The sequence below is a fragment of the Macaca thibetana genome, chromosome 2, assembly GCF_024542745.1.
Source record: "Macaca thibetana thibetana isolate TM-01 chromosome 2, ASM2454274v1, whole genome shotgun sequence".
Classification (NCBI taxonomy): domain Eukaryota; kingdom Metazoa; phylum Chordata; class Mammalia; order Primates; family Cercopithecidae; genus Macaca; species Macaca thibetana.
The window spans coordinates 127,257,185-127,281,844 of NC_065579.1; the positions used below are offsets into that span (position 1 = coordinate 127,257,185).

The 24,660-nt window shown below is 44.5% G+C and overlaps 1 protein-coding gene across 1 annotated transcript in view; it reads left to right on the forward strand.

The window, feature by feature from the left end:
* GXYLT2 (glucoside xylosyltransferase 2) overlaps positions 1–24,660 on the forward strand; it is a 65,997-nt gene that overhangs the window by 35,559 nt on the left and 5,778 nt on the right. Inside the window, exons 3-5 of the mRNA XM_050781358.1 lie at positions 5,444–5,695; positions 7,579–7,702; positions 18,257–18,429. Coding sequence (XP_050637315.1) covers positions 5,444–5,695; positions 7,579–7,702; positions 18,257–18,429 — 549 coding nt within the window. The remainder of the gene's footprint in view (positions 1–5,443; positions 5,696–7,578; positions 7,703–18,256; positions 18,430–24,660) is intronic.

Consider the following 24,660-nt stretch of genomic DNA (forward strand, 5'->3'; position numbering starts at 1 on the left):
GCCACCATGCCCAGCCAACTTTTTTTGTATTTTTAGTAGAGACAGGGTCTCACCATATTGGCCAGGATGGTCTTGATGTCTTGACCTCGTGATCCGCCCACCTCAGCCTCCCAAAGTGCTGGGACTACAGGCGTGAGCCACCATGCCCGGCCTCATTCTTTCATTACTACTACTACCATAGCCAGTTGCTGGTTCCCTGGGCTGTCAGTCAGGAAACGTAGCCCTCATGAGAGTGGGATGAAAATAAGATCACGTAGCATTTATTGAGTCCTTGCTGTGTGTGCCAGGGGCTTCACACACATGACCTCATTTAATCATCCTGGCAGCATTATGAAATGGGTTATGAATCCCATTTGTAGGAAGAGGAAACAGACTTAGAAGGCTTAAGGAGGCCAGGCATGGTGGCTCATGCCTGTAATCCCAGCACTTTGAGAGGCCAAGGCAGGAGGATAACTTGAGCCCAGGAGTTCAAGACCAGCCTGGCAACAAACCAAGAGCTGTCTCTACAAAAAAACAAAAAAATTAGCACCTGGGTGCAGTGGCTCACGCCTGTAATCCCAGGACTTTGGGAGGCCGAGGTGAGCGGATCACTTGAGGTCAGGAGTTCAAGACCAGCCTGGCCAACATGGTGAAACCCCGTCTCTAATAAAAATACAAAAATTAGCCAGGTATGGTGGCACATGCCTGTAGTCCCTGCTATTCCCGAGGCTGAGGCAGGAGAATCGCTTGAACCCAGGAGGCAGAGGTTGCAGTGAGCTGAGATCACACCATTGCACTCCAGCCTGGGTGACAGTGCGAGACGCCGTCTCAAAAAAGAAAAGAAAAGAAAAAATTAGCTGGGCATGGTAACTCATGCCTGCGATCCCAGCTGCACAGGAGACTGATATGAGAGGATCACTTGAGCCCAAGAGGTCAAAGCTCAGTGAGCTATGATTGCACCACTGCACTCCAGCCTGGGTGACAGAGTGAAACCCTGTCTTAAAAAAAAAATGGGCCAAAAGAGCTTGCTCAAGATCACACAGTTAATGGTGGAAATGGAATTTGAACATAGGAAGTCAGATTTCAAACCTAAAACTTTTAACCACCAAGTCATACTGTCAAATTCAGACTAGAATTACAACAAATTGAAAATGAATTTGAAGGTGCACTGGTGAGCCCCTGATCATCTTGCTGCCTGTGGTCAGGCTTTGGCTCACACTTGGTGCAGATGGCTGAGCAGGGTTCACTGGAGGTGGGCGCCCAGGTTAGGGTGGTTCATGGAGCAGGAGCAGGAAGATCCATTACATTATAGCTGGCACATCGGGTACAGAGTGCTATTGTGTGCTGCCTTTTAACCCCGCCCCTTACTCTAAAAAAACAAAGGCCTCATTGCTAGTGCTGGCTAATTTCCATAAAGGAATTTAGAATGGCTAATTTTATATCCTTTCAGTAAATATTCCACATCCCATTATAACATGGCCAACAATGATCCTCTTCAAATTAATACCAGCAGTACTTGCTGCGGAATTAGCCTCCAGAGATGCAATGTTATCAAAAAGTGATTTTTTTTTTTTTTTTTTTTTTGGTCTTTTGTTTTTTCAGATAAAGAGTAAAAAGTCCTTATGTACTTATTTTCAGTCAAGGTACTGAATGGATCATATTAGGAAGGTTCAAAAACTTCATTGCACTGCTCGACTCTGACTACATAAAAGGCTTTTTGTGGTTGACACATGTTTTGAAGTGCTGTGAGCATTGATGTGAATGGTAACTAATTATACTTGACATTTTAAAAGCGAAGACACAGAGACTTCTTACAAAAGCACTGTTTATTGAGTACTTACTGTGTGCCAGCCACTGTACTGAGTACCTCGTGGGTTTCATTTCAAACCAAATTGTTGCATCCTTGTAACAACCTGGGTAGGTGGTAAACTGAGGAACTTGTCTGAAGTCATGGGGGTAGTACCTCAGGCTGCCAAGACTTGAACTCAGGAATACCAGACTCACGATTCTTCAGTGCCATTTTCTCACATTTCTCTGAGATGTACCACTGGGGCTACTTTTGTGTGTTCCTTTGAAATATGATCTATATACCAAAATGAGCATGCTGAAACTTTAAATGCTTAGTTTAAGAAGCAGTCAATATACAAAATTCTTCCTAATTTTGAAATTAGAATCTTCAAATTCTGTTTTGTTTTGTTTTGTTTTTGTGGTTGTTTTGTTTTGTTTTTGTTTTTGAGACAGAGTCTCACTCTGTCTCCCAGGCTGCAGTGCAGTGGCATGACCTCAGCTCACTGTAACCTCTGCCTCCCGGGTTCAAGGGATTCTCCTGCCTCAGCCTTCTGAGTAGCTGGAATTACAGGCATGTGCCACCACGCCCACCTTTTTCTTTTTCTTTTTTTTTTTTTTTTTTTTTTTTTTTGAGACAGAGTCTCACTCTGTTACCCAGGCTGGAGTGCAGTGCCATCTTTTCGGCTCACTGCAACCTTCGCCTCCCGGGCTCAAGCAATTCTTGTACCTCAGCCTCTCGAGTATCTGGAATTACAGGCACACACCACCACGCCCAGCTAATTTTTGTATTTTTAGTAGAGACGGGGTTTCAGCATATTGGCCAGGCTGGTCTCCAACTCCTGACCTAAAGTGACCTGCCTGCCTCAGCCTCCCAGGCACCGTGCCTGGCTTAGAATCTTCAAATTCTTAAAATGGATGTTAAGATAATCTCCATTTATGAAATGATAGATGATCAGTATTTGAATTTCATTTTTTTGGTTTGTAACATCCATTCCTCTAGTAGATGAAGAACAAAAGATAAATCCTGTGGCAAATTATGTGGACCTCAGAATTACTCAAGTCTGAAATTCCTTTGATACTTGTATCATGTAGCACCCATGTTCATCAATTTTAAATATTGAGAATCCCAGTGGCATGTTATACTAGTCTGCTTGGGCTGCCATAACAAAATACAAGACTGGGTGGCTGAAACAACAGAAATTTATTTTTTCACGGTTCTGGAGGCTGGAAGTCTGAGATGAGGGTGTCAGCATGGTCGGACGGTTGTGGTGATGGAGCCTCTTCCTGGTTTGCAAATGGCCACCTTCTCACTCCGTCCTCACATGGCAGAGGGAGAGAGGGAGAGCACTCTCTGGTGTCTCTTCTTATAAGGGCACTGATTCCATCCTGAGGGCCCTACCCTTCTGACCTCAGCTAAACCCAATTATCTCTTAAAGGTCCCTATCCAAAAGCCATCACATTTTGGGTTAGGACTTCAACATATGAATGTTGGGGACACAGACATTCAGTCCATAAGTGTTATGGTGTTAGGATGATGTTAGGCCAGGGATCCAAGAAGATTCAAATCCTTCCTTGGTTAAGCTACCCCAAAGTTTGGGGAACAATGGCAAAACAAAGCAAATAATGCTACTACTAACTAAGGCTTTGAAGTCTCAAATCCCTGAGCAAAGCTCTGGAAAGCTAAGCAGTTCGTACAGGAGAACTCATTTACCTAAGGTGGCTTGAATCATCCACAGCAGAGGTCAGCAAACCACAGCCTGTGAGCCAGGAGTGGCTTTTACATTTCAAATGGTTGAAAAATCAAAAGAAGGATATTTAGTGATGTCTGAAAATTATATGAAATTCAAACATCCATGTCCTGAAATGAAGTTTTATTAGGACACAGCCACTCTCATTATTATTATTACTATTTTGAGACAGAGTCTCTCCCTGTTGTACAGGCTGGAGTGCAGTGGTGTGATCTTGGCTCACTGCAACCTCTGCCTCCCAGGTTCAAGCAATCCTCCCACCTTAGCTTCCTGAGTAGCTGAGACTACAGACACATGCCACCATGCCTGGCTAGTTTTTCTATTTTTTGATAAAGATGGGGTTTCACCATTTGCCCAGGCTGGTCTTGAACTCCTAGGCTCAATCTCTCTGCCCGCCTCGCCCTCCCAAAGTGCTGGGATTGAAATTAGAATCTTCAAATTCTGTTGTTTTGAAGAAACTGCGCCCGGCCCACTCTCATTGTTTATCTGTTATCAATGGCTGCTTTCATGCTACAACAGCAGATTTGAGGAGTTGCAACAGAGCCTGAAATATTTACTATCTGGCCCTTTAGAGGAAAAAGGTTGCCGCATGCTGATATACAAACAAAGCTAGCCAATGACTTGCATTCCCTAATCCCAAGACCAAATGTTAGCTAAAAATATCGTTTTAGGCAGGTCACAGTGACTCACACCTGTGATCCCAACACTTTGGGAGGCCAAAGTGGGAGGATCACTTGAGTCCAGGAGTTTAAGACCAGCCTGGACAACATAACAATACCTCGTGTCTACAAATAATTTAGAAAGCCAGGTGTGGTGGTGCATAGCTGTGGTCCCAGCTACTCTGGAGGCTGAGGTGGGAGGATCGCTTGAGCCCAGGAGATTGAGAGTGCAGTGAGCCAAGAGCATGCCACTGCACTGCAACCTGGACAACAGAGCAAGACCCTCATCTGCAAACTATATACTTTTTTTTAATTTTTTTTTTTAAATGGAGTCTTGCTCTGTCACCAGGCTGGAGTGCAGTGGTGCAATCTCGGTTCACTGCAACCTCCGCCCCAGGTTCAAGTGATTCTCCTGCCTCAGCCTCCTGAGTAGGTAGGACTACAGGCGCACACCACCACGCCCAACTAATTTTTGTATTTTTATTAGAGGCGAGGTTTCACCACATTGACCAGGATGGTCTCGATCGCTTGACCTCGTGATCTACCTGCCTCGGCCTCCCAGAGTGCTGGAATTACAGGTGTGAGCCACTGCTCCTGGCCTGTGTGTGTGTGTGTGTGTCTGTGTGTGTGTGTATTTAATTACATATATTTATATATATTTTAAAAGATGCAGGGCCCCCCATTAACACTAGAAGAAATGGATCCAGAGACAGAGAATATTTACCCCCAAAGCTTGGTATGAGCTGGTTTAGAGATTGTCCACTTCAGGTTGCAGTGAGCCAAGATCAGGCCACTGCACTCCAGCCTGGGCGACAGAGTGAGACTCCATCTCAAAAATAAATAAATAAATAAAAAGAGATTATCCACTTCAAGTTTTCTAATGCCACACTGGATGTTCCAAGGAAAACCTGAGAGAGAAAAACAAGTGGCCTTATTGGAAGATGGAAGAAGTGAGAGCCACAGTAATTTGCTGATGTTTTTATTTTTTTGTAAGTTCAACCCTTATGAAATATAGTCCAGGGTCCCAGAATTGGGCTAATCCAAACCAAGATTTATCTTAAATCTCTACCTGTTGATCGACACTCATTCCTCAAGTCAAAGGCAAAGGCAGGAATGGAAGCTAAGAGTGGTACCTTTCCAGAATTTAATATGAATCAGCAAACGTCGGTAGCATTATTTACCTGTCAGGCTACTTCCTTTGTTTCTGACCTGTTTTTGTTTTGTTTTCTTCCCCCCTCTCCCCTTTATGCCCACTCCTTACACACAAAGGTGATTTTAAAGGATGTGGACTCACTTCTCTACGTGGACACCGATGTTCTCTTTCTGAGACCTGTCGATGACATCTGGAAGCTTCTGAGGCTGTTTAATTCCACCCAGCTTGCAGCCATGGCCCCTGAGCACGAAATCCCCAAGATTGGCTGGTACAGCCGCTTTGCAAGGCATCCTTTCTATGGCTCTGCAGGAGTTAATTCAGGAGTCATGTTAATGAATTTAACTCGGATAAGAAGTACCCAGTTCAAGGTAAATGAATGCTTTAAAATTCCTTGTTTAGAGACTGGGAGTTGGTCTTGTCAACAGTGGCATTCCCAGAGTGTCAATATGCTGATTTTGGAAATTAGGTGGCCTATAGGTGAGGATAAAAGGAACCAGAGAAAATTATTTAGAAAATTACAGAATATTTGTTTATTCAGGAAAAGCCCAGATGGCTATGGAATTTAAAGCTTCATCAGAGTTACCATTCAGAAATACTATGTCGCATTTCTGAATTCCATAATGTTTGAACCCTTCATACCCAATGCTTCAAAGACTATGTAAAATTTCTTCAAATTACCCTAGGGATATATTTATATAAATCCGTGACGATATTTATATAAGGATGTACATGATCTCATCTTTTATCCTAGCAAAGAACTGGAAAGAACCTAAAAGAACATCAGTAGAGAGCTAGTCCAAAAAAATTATCCTGCTGGCCAGGGGTAGTGGCTCACACTTGTAATCCCAGCACTTTGGAAGACCAAGGTGGGTGGATCACTTGAGGCCAAGAGTTTGAGAGACTAGCCTGACCAACATGGTGAAACCCTGTCTCTACTAAAAATACAAAAATTAGCCAGGAATGATGGCGCACACCTGTAGTCCCAGCTGTTTAGGAGGCTAAGGCAGGAGAATCATGTGAACCCGGACAGCAGAGGTTGCAGTGAGCCAAGATCACGCCACTGTACTCCAGCCTGGCGACAGAGACTGTGATTATTTGTATGCTTTAGAAATTTCCAGAAGAATTAATGGGGCATGCTGGCACATGGTTGTAGCCCCAGCTACTTGGGAGGCTGAGATGGAAGGATCACTTGAATCCGGCAAGTCAAGGCTGTGTTTAGCCACTGCAGTTCACCTTAAACAACAGAGTGAGACCCTGTTTCTAAAAAAAGAAAGAAAGGAAAAGAAATGTGCAGAAGAATACCTAAGAGACCATTAATTGTTAATTGTGGATACTTCTGGGGAAAGTGGGAATGGGATAGGGAAGAAGAATATTTTTACTTTTTTATTTTATATTTTTATGTGCTGTTGGAATAGTTCAGTTTGTGAATATGTTACTTTTATTTTAAAAGTAAATCATTGTTTAAGACAAGGAAAGGTATTTTTCCTTAAGATACCTGAACTCTGTTATCTGCATTTTGTTCCTTCACCTCACAGTGAGGAAATAAGCCTAAGAGAGATGTTCACCTAAGAAAGGTGGAGTAGAGTAGAGAATCCTGAAGTAGAGGCTGCTGTTCAGAAAGACTTTGCCCTTTCTTAGGTGTGGTGCCTCACGCCTATAATCCCAGCACTTTGGGAGGCAGGTGAATCACTTGAGGTCAGGAGTTTGAGAACAGCCTGGCCAACATGGGGAAACCCCGTCTCTACTAAAAATACAAAAAAGTAGCTGGGCATGATGGCGTGCACCTGTAGTCTCAGCTGCTTGGGAGGCTGAGGCATGAGAATTGCTTGAACCTGGGAGGTGGAGGTTGCAGTAAGCTGAGATCGTGCCACTGCACTCCAGCCTGGGTGACAGAGTGAGACTCTGTCTCAAAAAAAAAAAAAAAAAAAAAAAAAAAAAAAGGAAGGAAGGAAGAAGGAAGGAGGGAAGAGAAAGAAGGAAGGGGTTCCATTCCGGGCATGGTTTTCTGAGTAGAAACCATAGGTTCAACTATAAGTTCCTGGTCCATCTAGTAGCTGTGTGTACAACTGACAAGAGCGATGCAATCAACAGCCCAAATTTTGCTTTGTTCTGTGCCCTGAGAATAGCAGGACCCCTCCTGTATTTGTTTCCCTCCACTGAAGGGAAGAAAACCAGTCTCTTTACATTGTTTCTCAGTGGACAAAATGTATTTGCTTTGCTTCAGCTGTTCTGATGGTTTTCTCTTTTCCAGAACAGCATGATTCCAACAGGCCTGGCTTGGGAGGACATGTTGTACCCTCTGTACCAGAAGTACAAGAATGCCATCACGTGGGGAGACCAGGATTTATTAAATATTATTTTTTATTTCAATCCAGGTAGGTTATCTTTGGAGAATGCTTTCTGTGTAGGAGTACACTCAGCACGCCCCATGGAGCACATTCCATGCCCGGGTTGCTATTGACTAGGCTTGAATTGTGCACAGAGGAGCCTGTGTTCCCCTGCGAAGTTTGCCCTTTCATCCACCCCCCTGGATATCTGATGGAGGCGGGGCCTTGCACTACTGACACAAAAGGCCAAATGTTGAAACTTCCAACACTGGACTCATTTTTAGAGGATATCTTTTAGATTTTGCTATACCATTCTTCTAAGAAGTGCAGTCAAAATTGATGTGAGGCACGAAACTAAATGGAAATATTATAATCTAGGCAGGAGACCCTGTAACCTGAACAACTGCTAGATTGAAGGGAATTGATTCTCAGGGTCCTTGGAGTTAAGGAACATATTCAGGGTCAAAACAACTATAAAAAGAACTCAGATCCCCAAATCCTTTTTGCTTTTCATCTGGGGCAAAATAAATTCTTCTTATATTGTTCGGTGGATGATTTGGTGGGGTAGAGGGAGAAAGGGAAATTTTCATCTCCCTTTCTCTATGTGTTTATATTAACACGTAAAGCTAATGAAATTCTCTTTTCCTCTTCCTTGTTAAAACTTTTTTTTTTTAACTAAAACTTTATTCTTATTAAAAATTAAAACTGCCGGGCGCAGTGGCTCACACCTGTAATCCCAGCACTTTGGGAGGCCGAGGTGGGCAGATCACTTGAGGTCGGGAGTTTGAGACCAGCCTACCCAACGTGGTGAAACCCCATCTCTACTAAAAATCCAAAAAAGCCGGACGTGGTGGTAGGTGCCTGTAATCCCAGCTACCGGAAGGCTGAGGCAGGAGAATCACTTGAACCTGGGAGGTGGAGGTTGCAGTGAGCCAAGATGGCGCCACTGCACTCCAGCTTGGGCAACAGAATGAGACTCCGTCTCAAAAAAAATTAAAACTATGTTTTCTTCTTGAGAGAGATCTTTTGGCAAAAAAAAGCAATCCTTACCGTACCCTTTTCAGGCCTTTCTTTTTCATTTAAAAATCCTGAAGTAGAGACTGCTGTTCAGAAAGACTTTGCCTGTGTTTGTTTGTATGTTACCCTTGGAACATATACTGTGCACCTTTTTAAAAAAACAAAATTCTGGAATAAAACTCAATTTCATTTGTCTTTGGATCAAAAAGGATCAAATCATCGAAAAGAAAGAAAAGCAGGTTGATACAGAGTTTCTTGGAAAGATTCCCAATACTAATTTAGTAGAGGAAAGGGGAATGTCTTAGCTGTTCACTTATAGCTTTTTTTTTTTTTTTTTTTTTTTTTGAGACAGAGTCTGGCTCTATCACCCAGGCTGGGGTGCAGTGGCATGATCTCAGCTCACTGCAATCTCCACCTCCTGGGTTCCAGCAATTGTTCTGCCTCAGCCTCCCAAGTAGCTGAGATTACAGGAGTGTGCCATTGTTCCTGACTGATTTTTGTATTTTTAGTAGAGACGGGATTTCCCCGTGTTGGCCAGGCTGGCCTCGAACTCCTGACCTCAGGTGATCTCCCCACCTCCTCCTCCCAAAGTGCTGGGATTGTAGGCATCAGCCAGTGTGCCCAGGCTTTTTTTTTTTTTTTTTTTTTTTTTTAATGAGATGAAGCCTCACTCTGTCTCGCAGGCTGGTACACAGTAGTGCAATTATGGCTCACTGCAGCCTTAACCTCCTGAGCTCAAGTGATCCTCGCACCTCAGCCTCCCAAGTAGCTGGGACTATAGGTGTGCACCACCACACCCAGCGAATTTTTTTTTTTTTTTTTTTTTTTTGAGAGGGAGTCTTGCTCTGTCGCCCAGGCTGGAGTACAGTGGCATGATTTCAGCTCACTACAACTTCTGCCTCCCACGTTCAAGCCAATTCTCCTGCCTCAGCCTCCCGAGTAGCTGGGATTACAGGTACCCGCCACCACACCCGACTAATTTTTATATATTTAGTAGAGACAGGGTTTTGTCATGTTGGCCAGGCTGGTCTCAAACTCCTGACCTCATGTGATCCACCTCCCTCGGCCTCCCAAAGTGTTGGGATTACAAGCGTGAGCCACTGCGCCCAGCCAAATTTTTAAAATTTTTTATAGAGATTGGGGGGCAGTCTCATTATGTTGCCCAAGGTCATCTAGAACTCCTGGGCTCAAGTGATCCTCCTGCCTCGGCCTCCCGAAGTGCTAGGATTTCAGGCAAGTCACCATGCCCAGCCTCTTAGGGCATGCTTTAAGCCATTTCGCTGTGACAGTATGTCTGCATCTCTTCCTTTTTCTTCTTAGGTAGGTTTCATCTTTTTTCTTTTTTTTCTTGAGATGGAATCTGGCTCTGTCACCCAGGCTGGAGTGCAATGGCACCATCTCGTCTCACTGCAATCTCTGACCCCCAGGTTCAAGCAATTCTCCTATCTCAGCCTCCCAAGTAGCTGGGACTACAGGCATGCACCAACACCCCTGGCTAATTTTTGTACTTTTAGTAGAGACAGGGTTTTGCCGTGTTGGCAAGGCTGGTCTTGAACTCCTGACCTCAGGTGATCCACTTTCCTCGGCCTCCTAAAATGCTGGGATTACAGGCATGAGCCACCATGACCCGTTTTGTGTTTGTCTGGTTGTTTGGTTGGTTGTTTTGAGATGGAGTCTTGCTCTGTCACCGAGGCTGGAGTGTGGTGTGCTCACTGCAACCTCTGCCTCCTGGGTTCAAGCGATTCTTCTGACTCAGCCTCCCAAGTAGCTGGGATTACAGGCACCTACCACCACGCCCAGCTAATTCTTGTAATTTTTGTATTACAGGCATCCTCCACCATGCCCAGGTAATTTTTTGATCCCCCTGGTGGATCACTTGAGGGATTACAGGTGTGAGCCACCACACCCGGCCCTTTTCTTTAAATACTGCATTTTCCTCTTTGTCATGTGGCCGAAACGATCTAATGTAAGTCTCTCTGTCTGTATTCCCAAACTGAGGAATCCAAAAGATTCACACAGTTGCCTCTGCAGTTCTTCTTAGCCTGTTGCTGATTATTTGAGGATGTGATTAGTGAGTAAATAAATAATACTCGAAGGCAGTCGTAAGCAGCTTTGCAATTAAACAGGAGTCCCTTGTCTTTAATTGGGGCTGAAACCAGAGGAGTTTAATTGCTTCTTCACTCTCCATCTGAGATCCATTGAGTAAAACAGGATATTGGAAAAGAATCGTGACGTTGTTCTAAATCCTGGTTCTGCACAGTATCAAGTAAATAACCAAGTTTTCTGGTTTTAGATGAGTGATTGTTAGGTTAACTCCCTGATTGTTCTTTGTGCAGCCTGCATTTGATCTTCCTATTTCATACTTTACCCAGGTACTTGATTAAACTGAGATCCAGCAATATCCATCACATTGTAAGGTTTCTCTTCATGTATATTGATTGCAGAGTACTTTCCACAAACCAGAACAAACTGTATTTGAAAAAAGGATTTGTCAGCTTTATCCCTGGAAAGGAGAGAGGGAGACAGTATTAGCTATGGCACAGCAGATAAACATGTTTACTGTTATGGTTCTTCAGGTTGCTATGGGTGAACCAATGCACATAAAACCTGTAGCACACATCAGGAATGTTGTCATTATTATAGTCTCTTGTATCTGATAACACCGCTTTTTAAAATGTGTTTAAAAGTCATTAGCTAGAAAGTGTTTTAAAACTCTTGCTATAATTAGATAGTAAATGCCTATGGGTGTATAATTGCAGTGCTGGGTAGTAGACTGACTTAAGACAGCTGAAACCCGTGGGGGCATGCAGGTCGCTCAGCTCACAGGACATTTCCTGGCAGGTGAGTCAAGACAGCTTCATCAAGGGGTGGAAAACTGAGTTCACACCCTCAAAAGTGAGTCTGAGTCAAGAGCAGAGTTCTATGGAAGGGGTAAATCTGACAGGAACCAAAAGAGAATTCTATATAGGAAGATGTGTTTAAATGAATGCACTTAGGTTTCAGGGAACACAGCTCCACTCAGACCAGCTAAATGAGGGCAGATATTGTAAGAGGCCAGGGGCAGTCTCATGACCACACAAGTCAGGTCAAACCAGGCTTCATAAGAACTGGCCTTGGGAAGTTGCCAAGGACCAAAGCAGTTTCTTCATCTCTCAGAGGCCTCATGGTTTCTGTCATCTTTGCTTCTCTACATGCCAGTCTGATTCTATTTTGTCTCTCAGACCGCATTCTCTGTTTGCCCATGGCCCAACCTGTTTGTCAACCGTAAGTGAATACATCTTCACAAGTCCACAATCAATGATGATGGAGCTCCTCTATTTCCTAATTCAAATTCTTAGCGAAAAAGAGACTGGCCCAGCCCAGCTGCGACTGAGTTCTCTTTAATGTGGGAGAGCACGCTTGATCAGGCTCTAGAAGGGCAAAGTCATGTGGCATTTTCCTCTCTCAAACGTCACCACGTAGGTCTGCTCTTTCTTCAAGGGCAATTTCTAGAAAACTGAGATGTGGGTAGGGAAGAAAATGAAACCAGCCAAGTATAAATGACAAGGCAGGGCATCAGGCTAGAGTAAAGGCAGTAGCATTCTGCCTGAGGGGAGAGAGAAGAGCTGAAATGCCCATGGAATACATGTAGATTGTGAGTTGAGTGTGTGATACTAGGGAGGCAGGAGGAGTTCATGGGAACCTCAGGGAGCAGGACTCACTCACATGGGACAAGTCTCTTCAGTGGCCCCAGGAAGGCCTTATTCTCATCCTGCCTGGGGTCTCTGGAGCCCTGCCCTTGAGCATGCAACCACATTGTATATTCACCACACCAAAGCACCCAGCAACAGGCAGTTATGAGTGCTACGTTGTGGGGTTGACAGGCCCAGTTACTTCATACTGGGACTGTTCTAGGAAACTGGTAACAAATCGCTGTTTCGGGAGTCTGGGAAGTTCATGAGCCCTGATGTAAAACACAAGAGAAAGGACAAAAACTGTACGGTCTATGTGAGAAGGGGTTGTGTCAACTTTGTGTCTTTCACAGTGCAAGGCTTAGTGCTTTAAATGGAGTTGGTGTTCAGAAGTGTTGTTTGATTCAATGAATGGAATTAAGAAAAGGGAGAGAAGGGGCAAAGTATTAATAAATGGAAGAGAAAGAGCCACAGCAAGGAAAATGAGAGAAAAGGGAAGTTCGGGAGAGAAAGGAGAGATAGAAAGCCAGAGAAAGGGAAAAGATGCATTTGGTGAAAGGAGGTATAGTTTGCATTTCATTCATTCATTCAGCCGCTAGTTTTTGAGCACTGTGTGCCAGCCACAGGGCTAAGTGCCAGGAATATGGCATCAGACGAGTTAAAGCAAAGTTACTGGTTTCACGAAACCTACCTTTTGTTGGAAGAGGTGGAAGATAGACTCCTAAAGAATAACTAGTTGTTCAAAATCACAAATTGTGGTAAATGAGATGGAGGAAACAAATGAGGGGTTGAGAGAGAGACCCTCAAGGCTGGAGAGAGAAGAGCTTCCTTAGACTGTGTTATCAGAAAAGTCTTCTGAACAAAATTAATTGCCTTTTCTGGAACAAGGAGTATTCTGAAATAAGGAAAAAGAGAATGCTGGGAAATCTCAGTTCCAGGATGGGACATTGAAAAAAAAAAAAAAAAAAAACATTAACAGTGCAGTTGAACAGCCTCCATTCTATTGATACAGAGCATTAAGAGAGGCCAGGTGTGGGGGCTCATGCCTGTAATCCCAACACTTTAGGAGGCTGAGCAGGGAGGATTGCTTGAGGCCAGGTGTCCAAGACCAGCCTGGGCAATGTGGTAAGACCCCCATCTCTACTAAAAAATAAAAATATAAAAAAGTGTAGCAAGCCTATATTACCATGAAGTTAAAATGATCAGGCATAAACTAGTTCATAATCTTAGAGATCCCAAGAGTATGAAATAATCAGAAATATAAGGAGAGGAGTAGATTGGGCACAGTGGCTGACACCTGTAATCCCAGCACTGGGAGGCTGAGGCGGGCAGATTACTTGAGGTCAGGAGTTCGAGACCAGCCTGGCCAACATGGCGAAACCCTGTCTCTACTAAAAATACAAAACTCTGGCTGGGCACGGTAGCTGATGCCTGTAATACCAGCACTTTGGGAGGCCAAGGCGGGCAGATCACCTGAGGTCGGGAGAATTTTTTTTTTTTTTTTTTTTTTTGAGACAGTCTCACCCTGTTGCCCAGGCTAGAGTGCAGTGGTGCGATCTTGGCTCAGTGCAACCTCCACATCCTGGACTCAAGCAATTCTCCTGCCTCGGCCTCCTGAGTAGCTGGGATTACAGGTGTGTACCACCAGGCCCAGCTAATTTTTTTTTTTTTTTTTTTTTTTTTTTTTTTGAGACAGAGTTTCGCTCTTGTTGCCCAGGCTGGAGTGCAATGGTGCATTCTCGGCTCATCACAACCTCTGCCTCCCAGGTTCAAGCGATTCTCCTGCCTCACCCTCCCGAGTAGCTGTGATTACAGTCATGTGCCACCATGCCCACCTAATTTTTTTGTATTTTTAGTAGAGATGGGGTTTCTCCATGTTGGTCAGGCTGGTCTCAAACTCCCGACCTCAGGTGATCTACCCGCCTCAGCCTCCCAAAGTGCTGAGATTACAGGCATGAGCCACCGTGCCTGGCCAAATTTTTTAATTTTGTAGAGACGGAGTCTCGCTTTGTTGCCCAGGTTGGTCTCAAACTCCTGAGCTCAAGCAGTCCTCCCACCTTGACCTCCCAAAGTGCCGGGATTATAGGCATGAGCCACCATGCCTGACCTTGGCTTCTCTTTACTGCTGTTAGATCGAGGTGAAATGTTTTTCGAACTCACCACGGTTACAGAGCTAGATGGGGGTAGAAGCCAGGTTTGCACCTCTGTACTTCTGATTCCAGAGTCTCTGCCCTTTCTATTTGTTTTCTGCCTTGGAGTGCCTCTCACTGGGCTCAGTCCTCTAAGGAGGTTGCAAAGAGAGAAAAAGTTTCTTTCTTTTTTTTTTTTTTTTTTTTGAGACAGAGTCTTACTCTGTCCCTCAGGCTGGAGTGCAGTGGCGCGATCGTGGCTCACTACAACCTCCGCCTCCCAGGTTCAAGCAATTCTTCTGCCTCAGCCTCCCAAGTAGCTGGGACTACAGGCACACGCCATCACGCCTAGCTAATTTTTGTATTTTTAGTAGAGGCGAGGTTTCACCATGTTGGCCAGGCCAGTCTCGAACTCCTGACCTCATGATCTGCCCGTCTCGACCTCCCAAAGTGCTGGGATTACAGGCATGAGCCACCACACACCCTGCCGAGAAAAGGTTTCTTTTTGTAGTAGAGCCCTAAACTACTTGGAAAGAGGCAAAAATTCTCATCACCAATCTAAACTCCATGAAGGCAGGGACTGGACTGTTCCATTATTTGCTTTGTCCACAGCAGACACTCAACAAATATTCATTGATTTGATCAATCAGTATATTTACAAAAACAGACTCAAGCACAGTTCATTCAATGGGAAACTTTAGAAGGCGCTTAAGCAAGACAATGTAAATGCTTGGGTGAGCACCGTTAATGAGTGATGTGACCCACTGGGTGACAAAAGGAAGCAGTTGGGCTGTGGTCAGGCACAGTTCAAAAGCACTTTTAGATATTTTCCTTTATTTAATCCTCACATCCAGCCTCTGCATTAAATTGTAGAAAAATCAGGCAGCTAATAGAGGAGTTGTGATTCAAATGTAGATAGGGTGACTTGAGAATGGCCACTACTCCGTCCCACTTAGGGACTACGTATGTGCAAATGTTCAGGTAAATGCAAGTAAGGGAATGTCATGGTGGAATGGAGTTCTCCTGAGAAAAGAGAAATGTCACAGTATGTTATGAGCAATTAGGAATTTGAAAAAAGATGCCTAAATGTCACTGTCCTATAAAAGACTGAGCCATGGAAACATACACAGCCTGCCAGACACGATGTGTGACAATCACTTCATTATTTGCTTTCCATCTTGAAGCTTTCTGTAAGTAATCACTAAGCAATGATTTTTCCGTGAGACAGGAATGCCATCAACCCAATGAACAAGCACATCTTGAAGTTGCTTTTCCAATGGTGGTGGTGTTACTGATTTGCTGTAAGCCTGTCTTGTGCTCTGTCACAGGGCCTTTCTCATGATCAGCAACACACATTTGCAGAGAGCTTTGATCCACACTCCTCTGCCCCCGATCCTGAAAAGCATCAAGCTGAGAAGCAGGGAAGCTAGGGGGTCATGAATTTATTGCTAATTGTATAATTCTGGTCACCAAGAGGAAACTTTCTGAATCCAATAGGATTAGGGCAGAGTTTCTCAACATCAGCACTGTTGCTATTGTGGGGATCGTCCTGTTCATTACAGGATGTTCAGAGCACCCACTAGATGCCAGTTGCAGCCTCCCCCATGTGTAACAGTCAACAGTGTCTCCCTCCAAATATTGCCAAATGGCCCTGGGGTCGAGGAGTGGGGAGGGGGCAAAATTGCCCCTGGTTGAGAACCACTTGTTTAGAGATACAAACACACCCGTGTACATATGTGCACATATGGCCATAGTGCATGTAGTTACTTTGGCACAGGGTTTTTTTTTTCTTTGCTTTTTTGCTTTGGGGTTTTTCTCTTTCCTGTTGTAGGTGGGGTTTTTTTGTTGTTGTTGGTTTTTGTTTTTGAGATGGAGTCTCACTCCGTCACCCAGGCTGGAGTGCAGTGGTGTGATCTCAACTCACTGCAACCTCTGCCTTCCGGGTTCTAGATTCTCGTGCCTCAGCCTCCTGAGTAGCTGGGATTACAGGCTCCTGCCTCCACGCCTGGCTAATGTTTGTATTTTTAGTAGAGACAGGGTTTCATCATGTTGGTCAGGCTGGTCTCGAACTCCTGACCTCAAGTTATCCACCAGCCTCGGCCTTCCAAAGTGCTGGGATTACAGGTGTGAGCCACTGTACCCAGCCGAAGATGGGGGTTTTTGCTGTTTTTTTTTGTTGTTGTTGTTTTTTGTTTGTTCTTAATCTGAAGCGGAATCTTTGCTTTAATCTTGACTCCTCTTTTTTAGATCTGTCCATTTTATAAAACCTTTCCAAAGAGTTGATTACAACTGCTAACACTATTTTTGACATTTTTTGTGTGTATTTTTTTTTTTTTTTTTTTTTTTTTTTGAGACAGGATCTCACTCCGTCACAGGCTAGAGTGCAGTGGCATGATCATAGCTCACGGTAATCTCTAACTCCTGGGCTCAAGGAATCCTCCCATTTCAGCCTCCCAAGTAACTTCAAGTGTGCCTCCATGCCTGGCTAATTTATTTTTGTTTTTTTTTTTCGGTTTGTTTGTTTGTTTGTTTTGTTTTGAGACAGAGTCTCATTTTGTTGCTCAGGGTGGAGTGTAGTGGTGCGATCTTGGATCAGTGCAACCTCTGCCACCTCCTGGCAATTCTCCCGCCTCAGCCTCCTGAGTAGGTGGGATTACAGGTGCGTGCCACCATGCCTGGCTAATTTTTGTATCTTTAGTAGGGACAGGGTTTCGCCATGTTGGCCGGGCTGATCTCACACTCCTGACCTCAGGTGATTTGCCTGCCTTGGCCTCCTAAAGTGCTGGAATTGTAGGAGTGAGCCACCGTGCCTGGCCCAGCTGCTAATTTTTAAAATTTGTATAGAGACAGGGGTCTTACTATGTTGCCCGAGCTGGTCTCAAACTCCTGGCCTCAAGTGATCCTTCCACCTTGGCCTCCCAAACTCTGGGATTACAGGTGTGAGCCACCATACCCAGCCAGTACAACTGCTAACATTACTGAACCACTACTATATGTTTGATACCCTCCTAAGCATTTTACATGTATGTTTAAAGTTTAATCATCAAAATAAGATAGAGGTTTTATTTTTATTTTATTTTATTTTTTTTTATTTATTTTTTTTTTTTTTTGAGGCGGAGTCTCGTTCTCTCACCCAGGCTGGAGTGCAATGGCCGGATCTCAGCTCACTGCAAGCTCTGCCTGCTGGGTTTACGCCATTCTCCTGCCTCAGCCTCCCGAGTAGCTGGGACTACAGGCGCCTGCCACCTCGCCCGGCTAGGTTTTTTTTGTATTTTTTAGTAGAGACGGGGTTTCACCGTGTTAACCAGGATGGTCTCGATCTCCTGACCTCGTGATCCACCCGTCTCGGCCTCCCAAAGTGCTGGGATTACAGGCTTGAGCCACCGCGCCCGGCCTAAGATAGAGGTTTTATTATTCTCATTTACAGATGAGAAAATGGAAGTACAGGAAGTTGAGTGACTAGACATGGATTTCAGTGGTTTTGAGTGAGAGAGTTGGGATTTGGACCCAGGCTACCTGATACCTGTGTCTGCTTTCTTATTTAAGATGCTGTACTCTCTTCTTTTTTTAGATGAAACCTACATCATCACTGTGTGCCCCTTCAATTCTTGATCTCAGAATTTCGACAAATGGGGCAAAATTTGATCTATGAGTAAAAAAATCACACTCCTGTACCTTAAAATTATATGGTGTGTACAGTTAGCGGAAACAGTTTAATCACGGGACATGTGCATGAGAGCTGGCACTGACTGTGGACATATATGTCTTCCTCTTTTTACCACCAGAGTGTCTCTATGTATTCCCCTGCCAGTGGAACTACCGTCCCGATCACTGCATGTATGGAAGCAACTGCAGAGAGGCTGAGCATGAAGGCGTGTCTGTTCTGCATGGAAACCGAGGCGTCTACCATGATGATAAGCAACCGACATTCAAAGCACTCTATGAAGCAATACGGGATGTAAGTGCGCCCTTGCTGCTGTTAGCAAATGTGCTTAACAGCATGAAGCAATACTGGCACTTTAGTCACCTGTCCCTTTGAAGGCCAAATATTCCCAAAGCATAGAGTTATACGAGTTATTCCCAACCTCAGTCACGTTCTGTCACTATATCCACTTGCCACCTTGTACTATGTCATATCTACTTGACTTATTTCCACGTACACCATTCATTATCTTTTACTTAACTAAATTTGGGAGGAAATTTCTGTTTTTTTGTTTTTGTTTTTGTTTTTTGAGATGGAGTCTTGCTCTGTTACCCAGGCTGGAATGCAGTGGTGGGATCTCGGTTCACTGCAACCTCAGCCTCCCAAGTAGCTGTTGCCCGGAAAATTTTGGTATGTTTAGTAGAGATGGGGTTTCACCATGTTGGCTGGGCTGGTCTTGAACTCCTGACCTCAAGTGATCCATCCACCTCAGCCTCCCAAAGTGTTGGGATTACAGGTGTGAGCCACCTACTTTAGGAGGAAATTTCATGTCACAAAGACAACTTCTGTGCCTTTTGCCACAGTGGAAGGTAACACATAGGATCAAGATTAGATAATAAAAAGAAAACGATATTATTCAGTTCTAGCTAAATATGTTGCCTGGTTGCCAGCTCCAATCTGTTACTCAATCAGGGGTCAAGGTGTTCAGTTAGGACAAGGAGCCAAACTAAAAGTAACAGTCAAGCCTTTATTTGCTTAACTGCAGAAGTACATGCAAGCAGCAGAAAGAGGCCCTGACTCCCCAGTCTTCCATTTTTCCCCACCAAAGGGTACAAGATAAGAGTCAAGTGCATACAGCACAGATGGCAGGAACCTTCTCACTGCCAAGGGGCACTGAAGAAAAGGTTCTTGGCCGGGCACAGTGACTCACGCCTCTAATCTCAGCATTTTGGGAGGCCGAGGCAGGTGGATCACGAGGTCAGTAGTTCGAGACCAGCCTGGCCAATCTGGTGAAACCCTGTCTCTACTAAAAATACAAAGATTATGCTCAGCACAGTGGCTCATGCCTGTAATCCCAGCACTTTGGGAGGCCGAGGCGGGTGGATCACGAAGTCAGGAGATCGAGACTTTCCTAACATAGTGAAACCCTGTCTCTACTAAAAAATGCAAAAAAAAAATTAGTCAGGCATGGTGGCGGGCGCCTGTAGTCCCAGCTACTCGGGAGGCTGAGGCAGGAGAATGGCGTGAACCCAGGAGGTGGAACTTGCAGGGAGTCAAGATGGCGCCACTGCACTCCAGCCTGGGCAACAGAGCAAGACTCTGTCTCAAAAAAAAAAAGAAGGTTCTTGCCTCTTTATGGACTCATGGGCTAGGGATGGGAAAAGAGAGGAGAAAATAGGGTAGGCATGCAGGTATGTGTATGAACATGGCTAGCTGGAGCCCTTTATGCAACTTTCTCAGGAAAACTGCAACACTGTAAGACCCCATCTGTACAAAAAATTTAAAAAATAAATCAAACCTCATGCCTGTAATTTCAGTGATTTGGGAGGCTGAGGCAGGAGGATCACTTGACCCCAGGAGTTCAAGGCTGCAGTGAGCTATGATTGCACCACTTCACTCCAGCTTGGGCAATAAAGCGAGATCCTATCTCAAATATACATACATATATATATAATTTCATGACACAAGAAAACTATATGAAATTCAAATGTCAGCACTGGTAAATAAAGTCATATTGGGAACCGGTGACACCTATTCATTTATGTATTGTCATTTTTCTTTTGGTGGAGATGGGATCTTGCTTCGTTGCCCAGGCTGATTTCAAACTCCTGGCTCAAGTGATCTTCCCAGCCAGCCTCACAAAGTGCTAGGACTACAGGTCTGAGCCATCGTGCCTGCCCATTTATGTATTATCTACGGCTATGTTGGCACTGTAACAGCAGGATGATTAGTTGTGACAAAGGACATATGGTCTACAGAGTCTAAAATATTTACCATCTGCTCCTTTACAGAAAAAGTTTGCCAACCCCTGACATAGAACATGTAGAATGTATTAGGCTTTGTTGTTAAAGATCGAATTCTCTAAGTTTCATGAACAGGCTCTGGTAGAAGTGAGGTAAGCGGTAAATCCCATAACATAGTAACATTTTTTTGTGTATGAAAATGTGCATTTGCAAAAAAAATAAAACGTTTAAGACCTGGCACAGTGGCTCATGCCTGTAATCCCAGCACTTTAAGAGGCTAAGAAGTGAGAGGATTGCTTGAGGTCAGGAGTTTGAGGTCAGCACAGCCAACATAGTGAGACCCCATCTCCATAAAAAATAAAATCGGCCAGGTGTGGTGGCTTATGCCTGTAATCCTAGCACATTGGGAGGCTGAGGCGGGCAGATCACTTGAGGTCAGGAATTCAAGACCAGCCTGGCCAACACGGTGAAACCCCATCTCTACTAAAAATACAAAAATTAGTCAGGTGTGGTGGCACACACATATAATCCCAGCTATTTGGGAGGCTGAGACAGGAGAATTGCTTGAACCTGGGAGGTGGAGGTTACAGTGAGTCGTGATTGCACTACTGCACTTCAGCCTGGGTGACAGAGCGACACTCCATCTCAAAAAAACCACAATTAATTAAATAGGCCAGGTGCAGTAGCTCACGCCTTTAATCCCAGCACTTTGGAGGCTGAGGTGAGGAGTTCAAGACCAGCCTGGGCAACATAGTAAGACCCTGTCTCTGAAAAAACAAATTAAAAAAAAAGAAATGAAATGAAAAAAAGAAAGTATGCATTTGCTAGGGAGAGTCCTGGAGAATTCCAACTCTGAAATTCCTGGAATTGGCCGAGTGCCATGACTCACGCCTGTAATCCCAGCACTTTGGGAAGTCGAGGTGGGTGGATCACCTGAAGTCGGGAATTTGAGACCAGCCTAACCAACATGGAGAAACCCCGTCTCTACTAAAAATACAAAATTAGCTGGGCGTGGTGGCGCATGCCTGTAATCCCAGTTACTCAGGTGACTGAGGCAGGAGAATCTCTTGAACCCAGGAAGCAGAGGTTGCCGTGAGCCGAGATCGTGCCTTGCACTCCAGCCTGGGCAACAAGAGTGAAACTCTGTCTTAAAAAAGAAAAAAGAGGCCGGGCGCGGTGGCTCAAGCCTGTAATCCCAGCACTTTGGGAGGCCGAGACGGGCGGATCACAAGGTCAGGAGATCGAGACCATCCTGGCTAACACGGTGAAACCCCGTCTCTATTAAGAAATACAAAAAAAAACTAGCCGGGCGAGGTGGCAGGCGCCTGTAGTCCCAGCTACTCGGGAGGCTGAGGCCGGAGAATGGCGTGAACCCGGGAGGCGGAGCTTGCAGTGAGCTGAGATCCGGCCACTGCACTCCAGCCTGGGTGACAGAGCGAGACTCCGTCTCAAAAAAAAAAAAAAAAAAAAAAAAAAAAAGAAAAAAGAAATTCCTAGTGTTGACTTCTGTACAAGGAAAGTGTTTAACATGCATCCAAGCTTTTTCTTCTGCATTTCCTGCTGTTTGGTTTTCAAAGGCCGGGTGATTTAATTACGCAGAAAATTTGTTCTGTGCTTAATGATATCCTCACATTTAAATATCCAAACACTGACTCCAGGGGCAAACTCATTCAGGAGTACAAGCAGAAGTTAAACAAGTACACAGCAGCCATGTGTCTATCAGAGCCACTCTAGGGTTTCTTTTGTGATCTGTCACCCCTGGTTTGGAGTTGAGCAGTTGTGGTTCTTGAGTTACAACTCATCTTGTTTGTTTTCTGGGGGATCAGAAAGAGGGCTGAACAACTTTGTTTCAAAAATGATTCTGCTTAGTACACTCCATGATTTTCCTCAGTTGGGCTTTCTAAAAATACAGTTTTCATTCAGGCATTTCAATCAGAAAAATCACTAACCCTGACCCGAAATGTGAGTAAATATAAAGAGACTCCATCATAAAAGATGTATTTCCCCATCCTCTACAATGCTGTGAACCATTGTGTAGTGGGTCAGAGCTTGGCTTTGGGCCTGGACAGATAGGTTCAAATCCCAATTTTGTCACTTTCTGGTGATTCACCATTAACTGTGCCCTTACCTTACTGGGACTTAGTTTTTTCATCTGTCAAGTGTAGATAATAAGATTATCTACCTCAAACAAGTGTTATGAGAATTCAACAAAATGATAGTCTTTACACTTTTAGTAAAGAGCCTGACTTACCGTTTGTGCAATAATTAGAAGTTGTTTTGGCCAGGTGCTGTGGCTCACACCTGTAATCCCAGCACTTTGGGAGGCTGAGGCAGGTGGATCACTTGAGGTCAGGAGTTCGAGACCAGCCTGGCCAAAATGACGAAACCCTGTCTCTACTAAAATACGAAAATTAGCCAGGCATGGTGGTGCATGCCTGTAATCCCAGCTACTTGGGAGGCTGAGGTAGGAGATTGGCTTGAACCCGGGAGGCAGAGGTTGCAGCAAGCCAGGATCGTGCCACTGCACTCTAGCCTGGGTGAGAGAGTGAGACTCCATCTAAAAAAAAAAACAAGATATAAATAAGTTGTTTTGATGATAACAATTTCACACTTTCTCTAGCTTTTTCACATTTCTCTCTCTCTTCTTGCTTATAAACACTTTCTCTATATATATATTTTTCTTTTTCTCCCTTCATCTGTCTCTGAAAATATTCTCTCTCTCTCTCTCTCTATTTCTCTGTTTCAGGTGTTCATAGACACCCTAACCCATGTGGTACGTGTTTGTGTGAAAGGGCAGTGCAGCCTCCCTGCAAGAAGGCATCTATCAGATAGACATTTTTGCAGTAATTCTCTTGACAATCATTTATGAAGCATCTATTTTATGCAGGAACAATTCTAGTTTCTAGGAATTTGGAAAATAATAAGATGGACAAAGCCCTAGTCTTTAAGAAGCATATATTCTGCTGGGGGAAGCCAGACAATACTCATTGAGAAAAAGAAAGAAAGAAAAATCCAGCCTGGGCAACATAGTGAGATGCGTCTCTACAAAAATTTTAAAAAAATAAATAAATAAAAATTTGCCTGGTGGCACATGCCGGTAGTCCCAGCTACTGGGCGGGGAAGGGTTGGGGTTGGGGTGGGAAGATCCCTTGAGCTTAGGAGGCCAAGGCTACAGTGAGCTAGGATGGTACCACTGTACTCCAGCCTGAACAACAGAGCAATACTTTGCCTCTTTAGGAAAAAATAATAGTAATAATAACTGGGCATGGTGGCAAGTGCCTGTGGCCTCAGCTAATTGTGAGGCTGAGATGGAGGATCACTTAAGCCCAGGAGTTCGAGGCTGCAGTGAGCCGTGATTGCCCCTCTGCACTCCAGCCTGGGTGACACAGCAAGACCCTAGCTAAAAAAAAAAAAATCCTCTGAGATAGTGAAAGAGTTCAAAAGGTGTGAAAAGAGTGGGCTGATGGGTCCAAAGTCCTGGACTGGAGAGGAGTGTTCTACCAGCTGGGGGGAGGGGCACCAGGAAGGCTGCTTGCAAGTCCTAGACTTATCAGATGGAGGCAGTCCAGGGGAAATCTGGGGAAGATCCCGTGAAACAGAAGCAATAACCAGGGGAAAGTCCCAGAGACGGGAATGAATTTGGTGTGCTGGAAAGACAGGAATGGCCAGATAAGAGGAGAGAGAAGGAACTGAGAGGGGAGAGTTTCCAGGTCACCTTGAACCTTTAGAACAAGGGAGGAGTTGGAATCGCAACAGTGGAAAGCCCCTTCGGGAAAGAGATAGGCTCTGATTTATGCTTTAAAAATATCACCTTGGTAACGTGGTGGAAGGGATGCAAGAGTGAAAACACAAAGGCTATTTGTGAGACTAATCGCAGCCACCCGGGTGAGCAATGGGGCCAGCATGGGCTTGCGTGGTGGCAGGAAAATGGGAAGAAGTGGCCATTATTTGGGATATGTTGTTGAGATAGAGTTTACAGGACTTGCTGATGAACTGGGTAAGGGTTGTTGGGGAAAACAGAGGAATTGAGGGTGATTTCAAGGTTTTGACCTATCCTGTTCCCATTACTGGGGCTACAGTGGTGAAAAGGACAGATTCAGGACTGGCCTCAAGGGGTTTATCAATGGTTTAAATTTCGTGATTAAAGAAAAAGTATCTCAAACCTGGTTTGGGACAGAAGCTTCTTGCATTACATAATGCATAATCTCCTTCTGAGAAGAAATTGGCATCTCTGATAAACCTGCGTAAGCAGTATTTCTGATTAATTTAAAAGGATTAACATTTGTTCTAGGAAACCAGACAC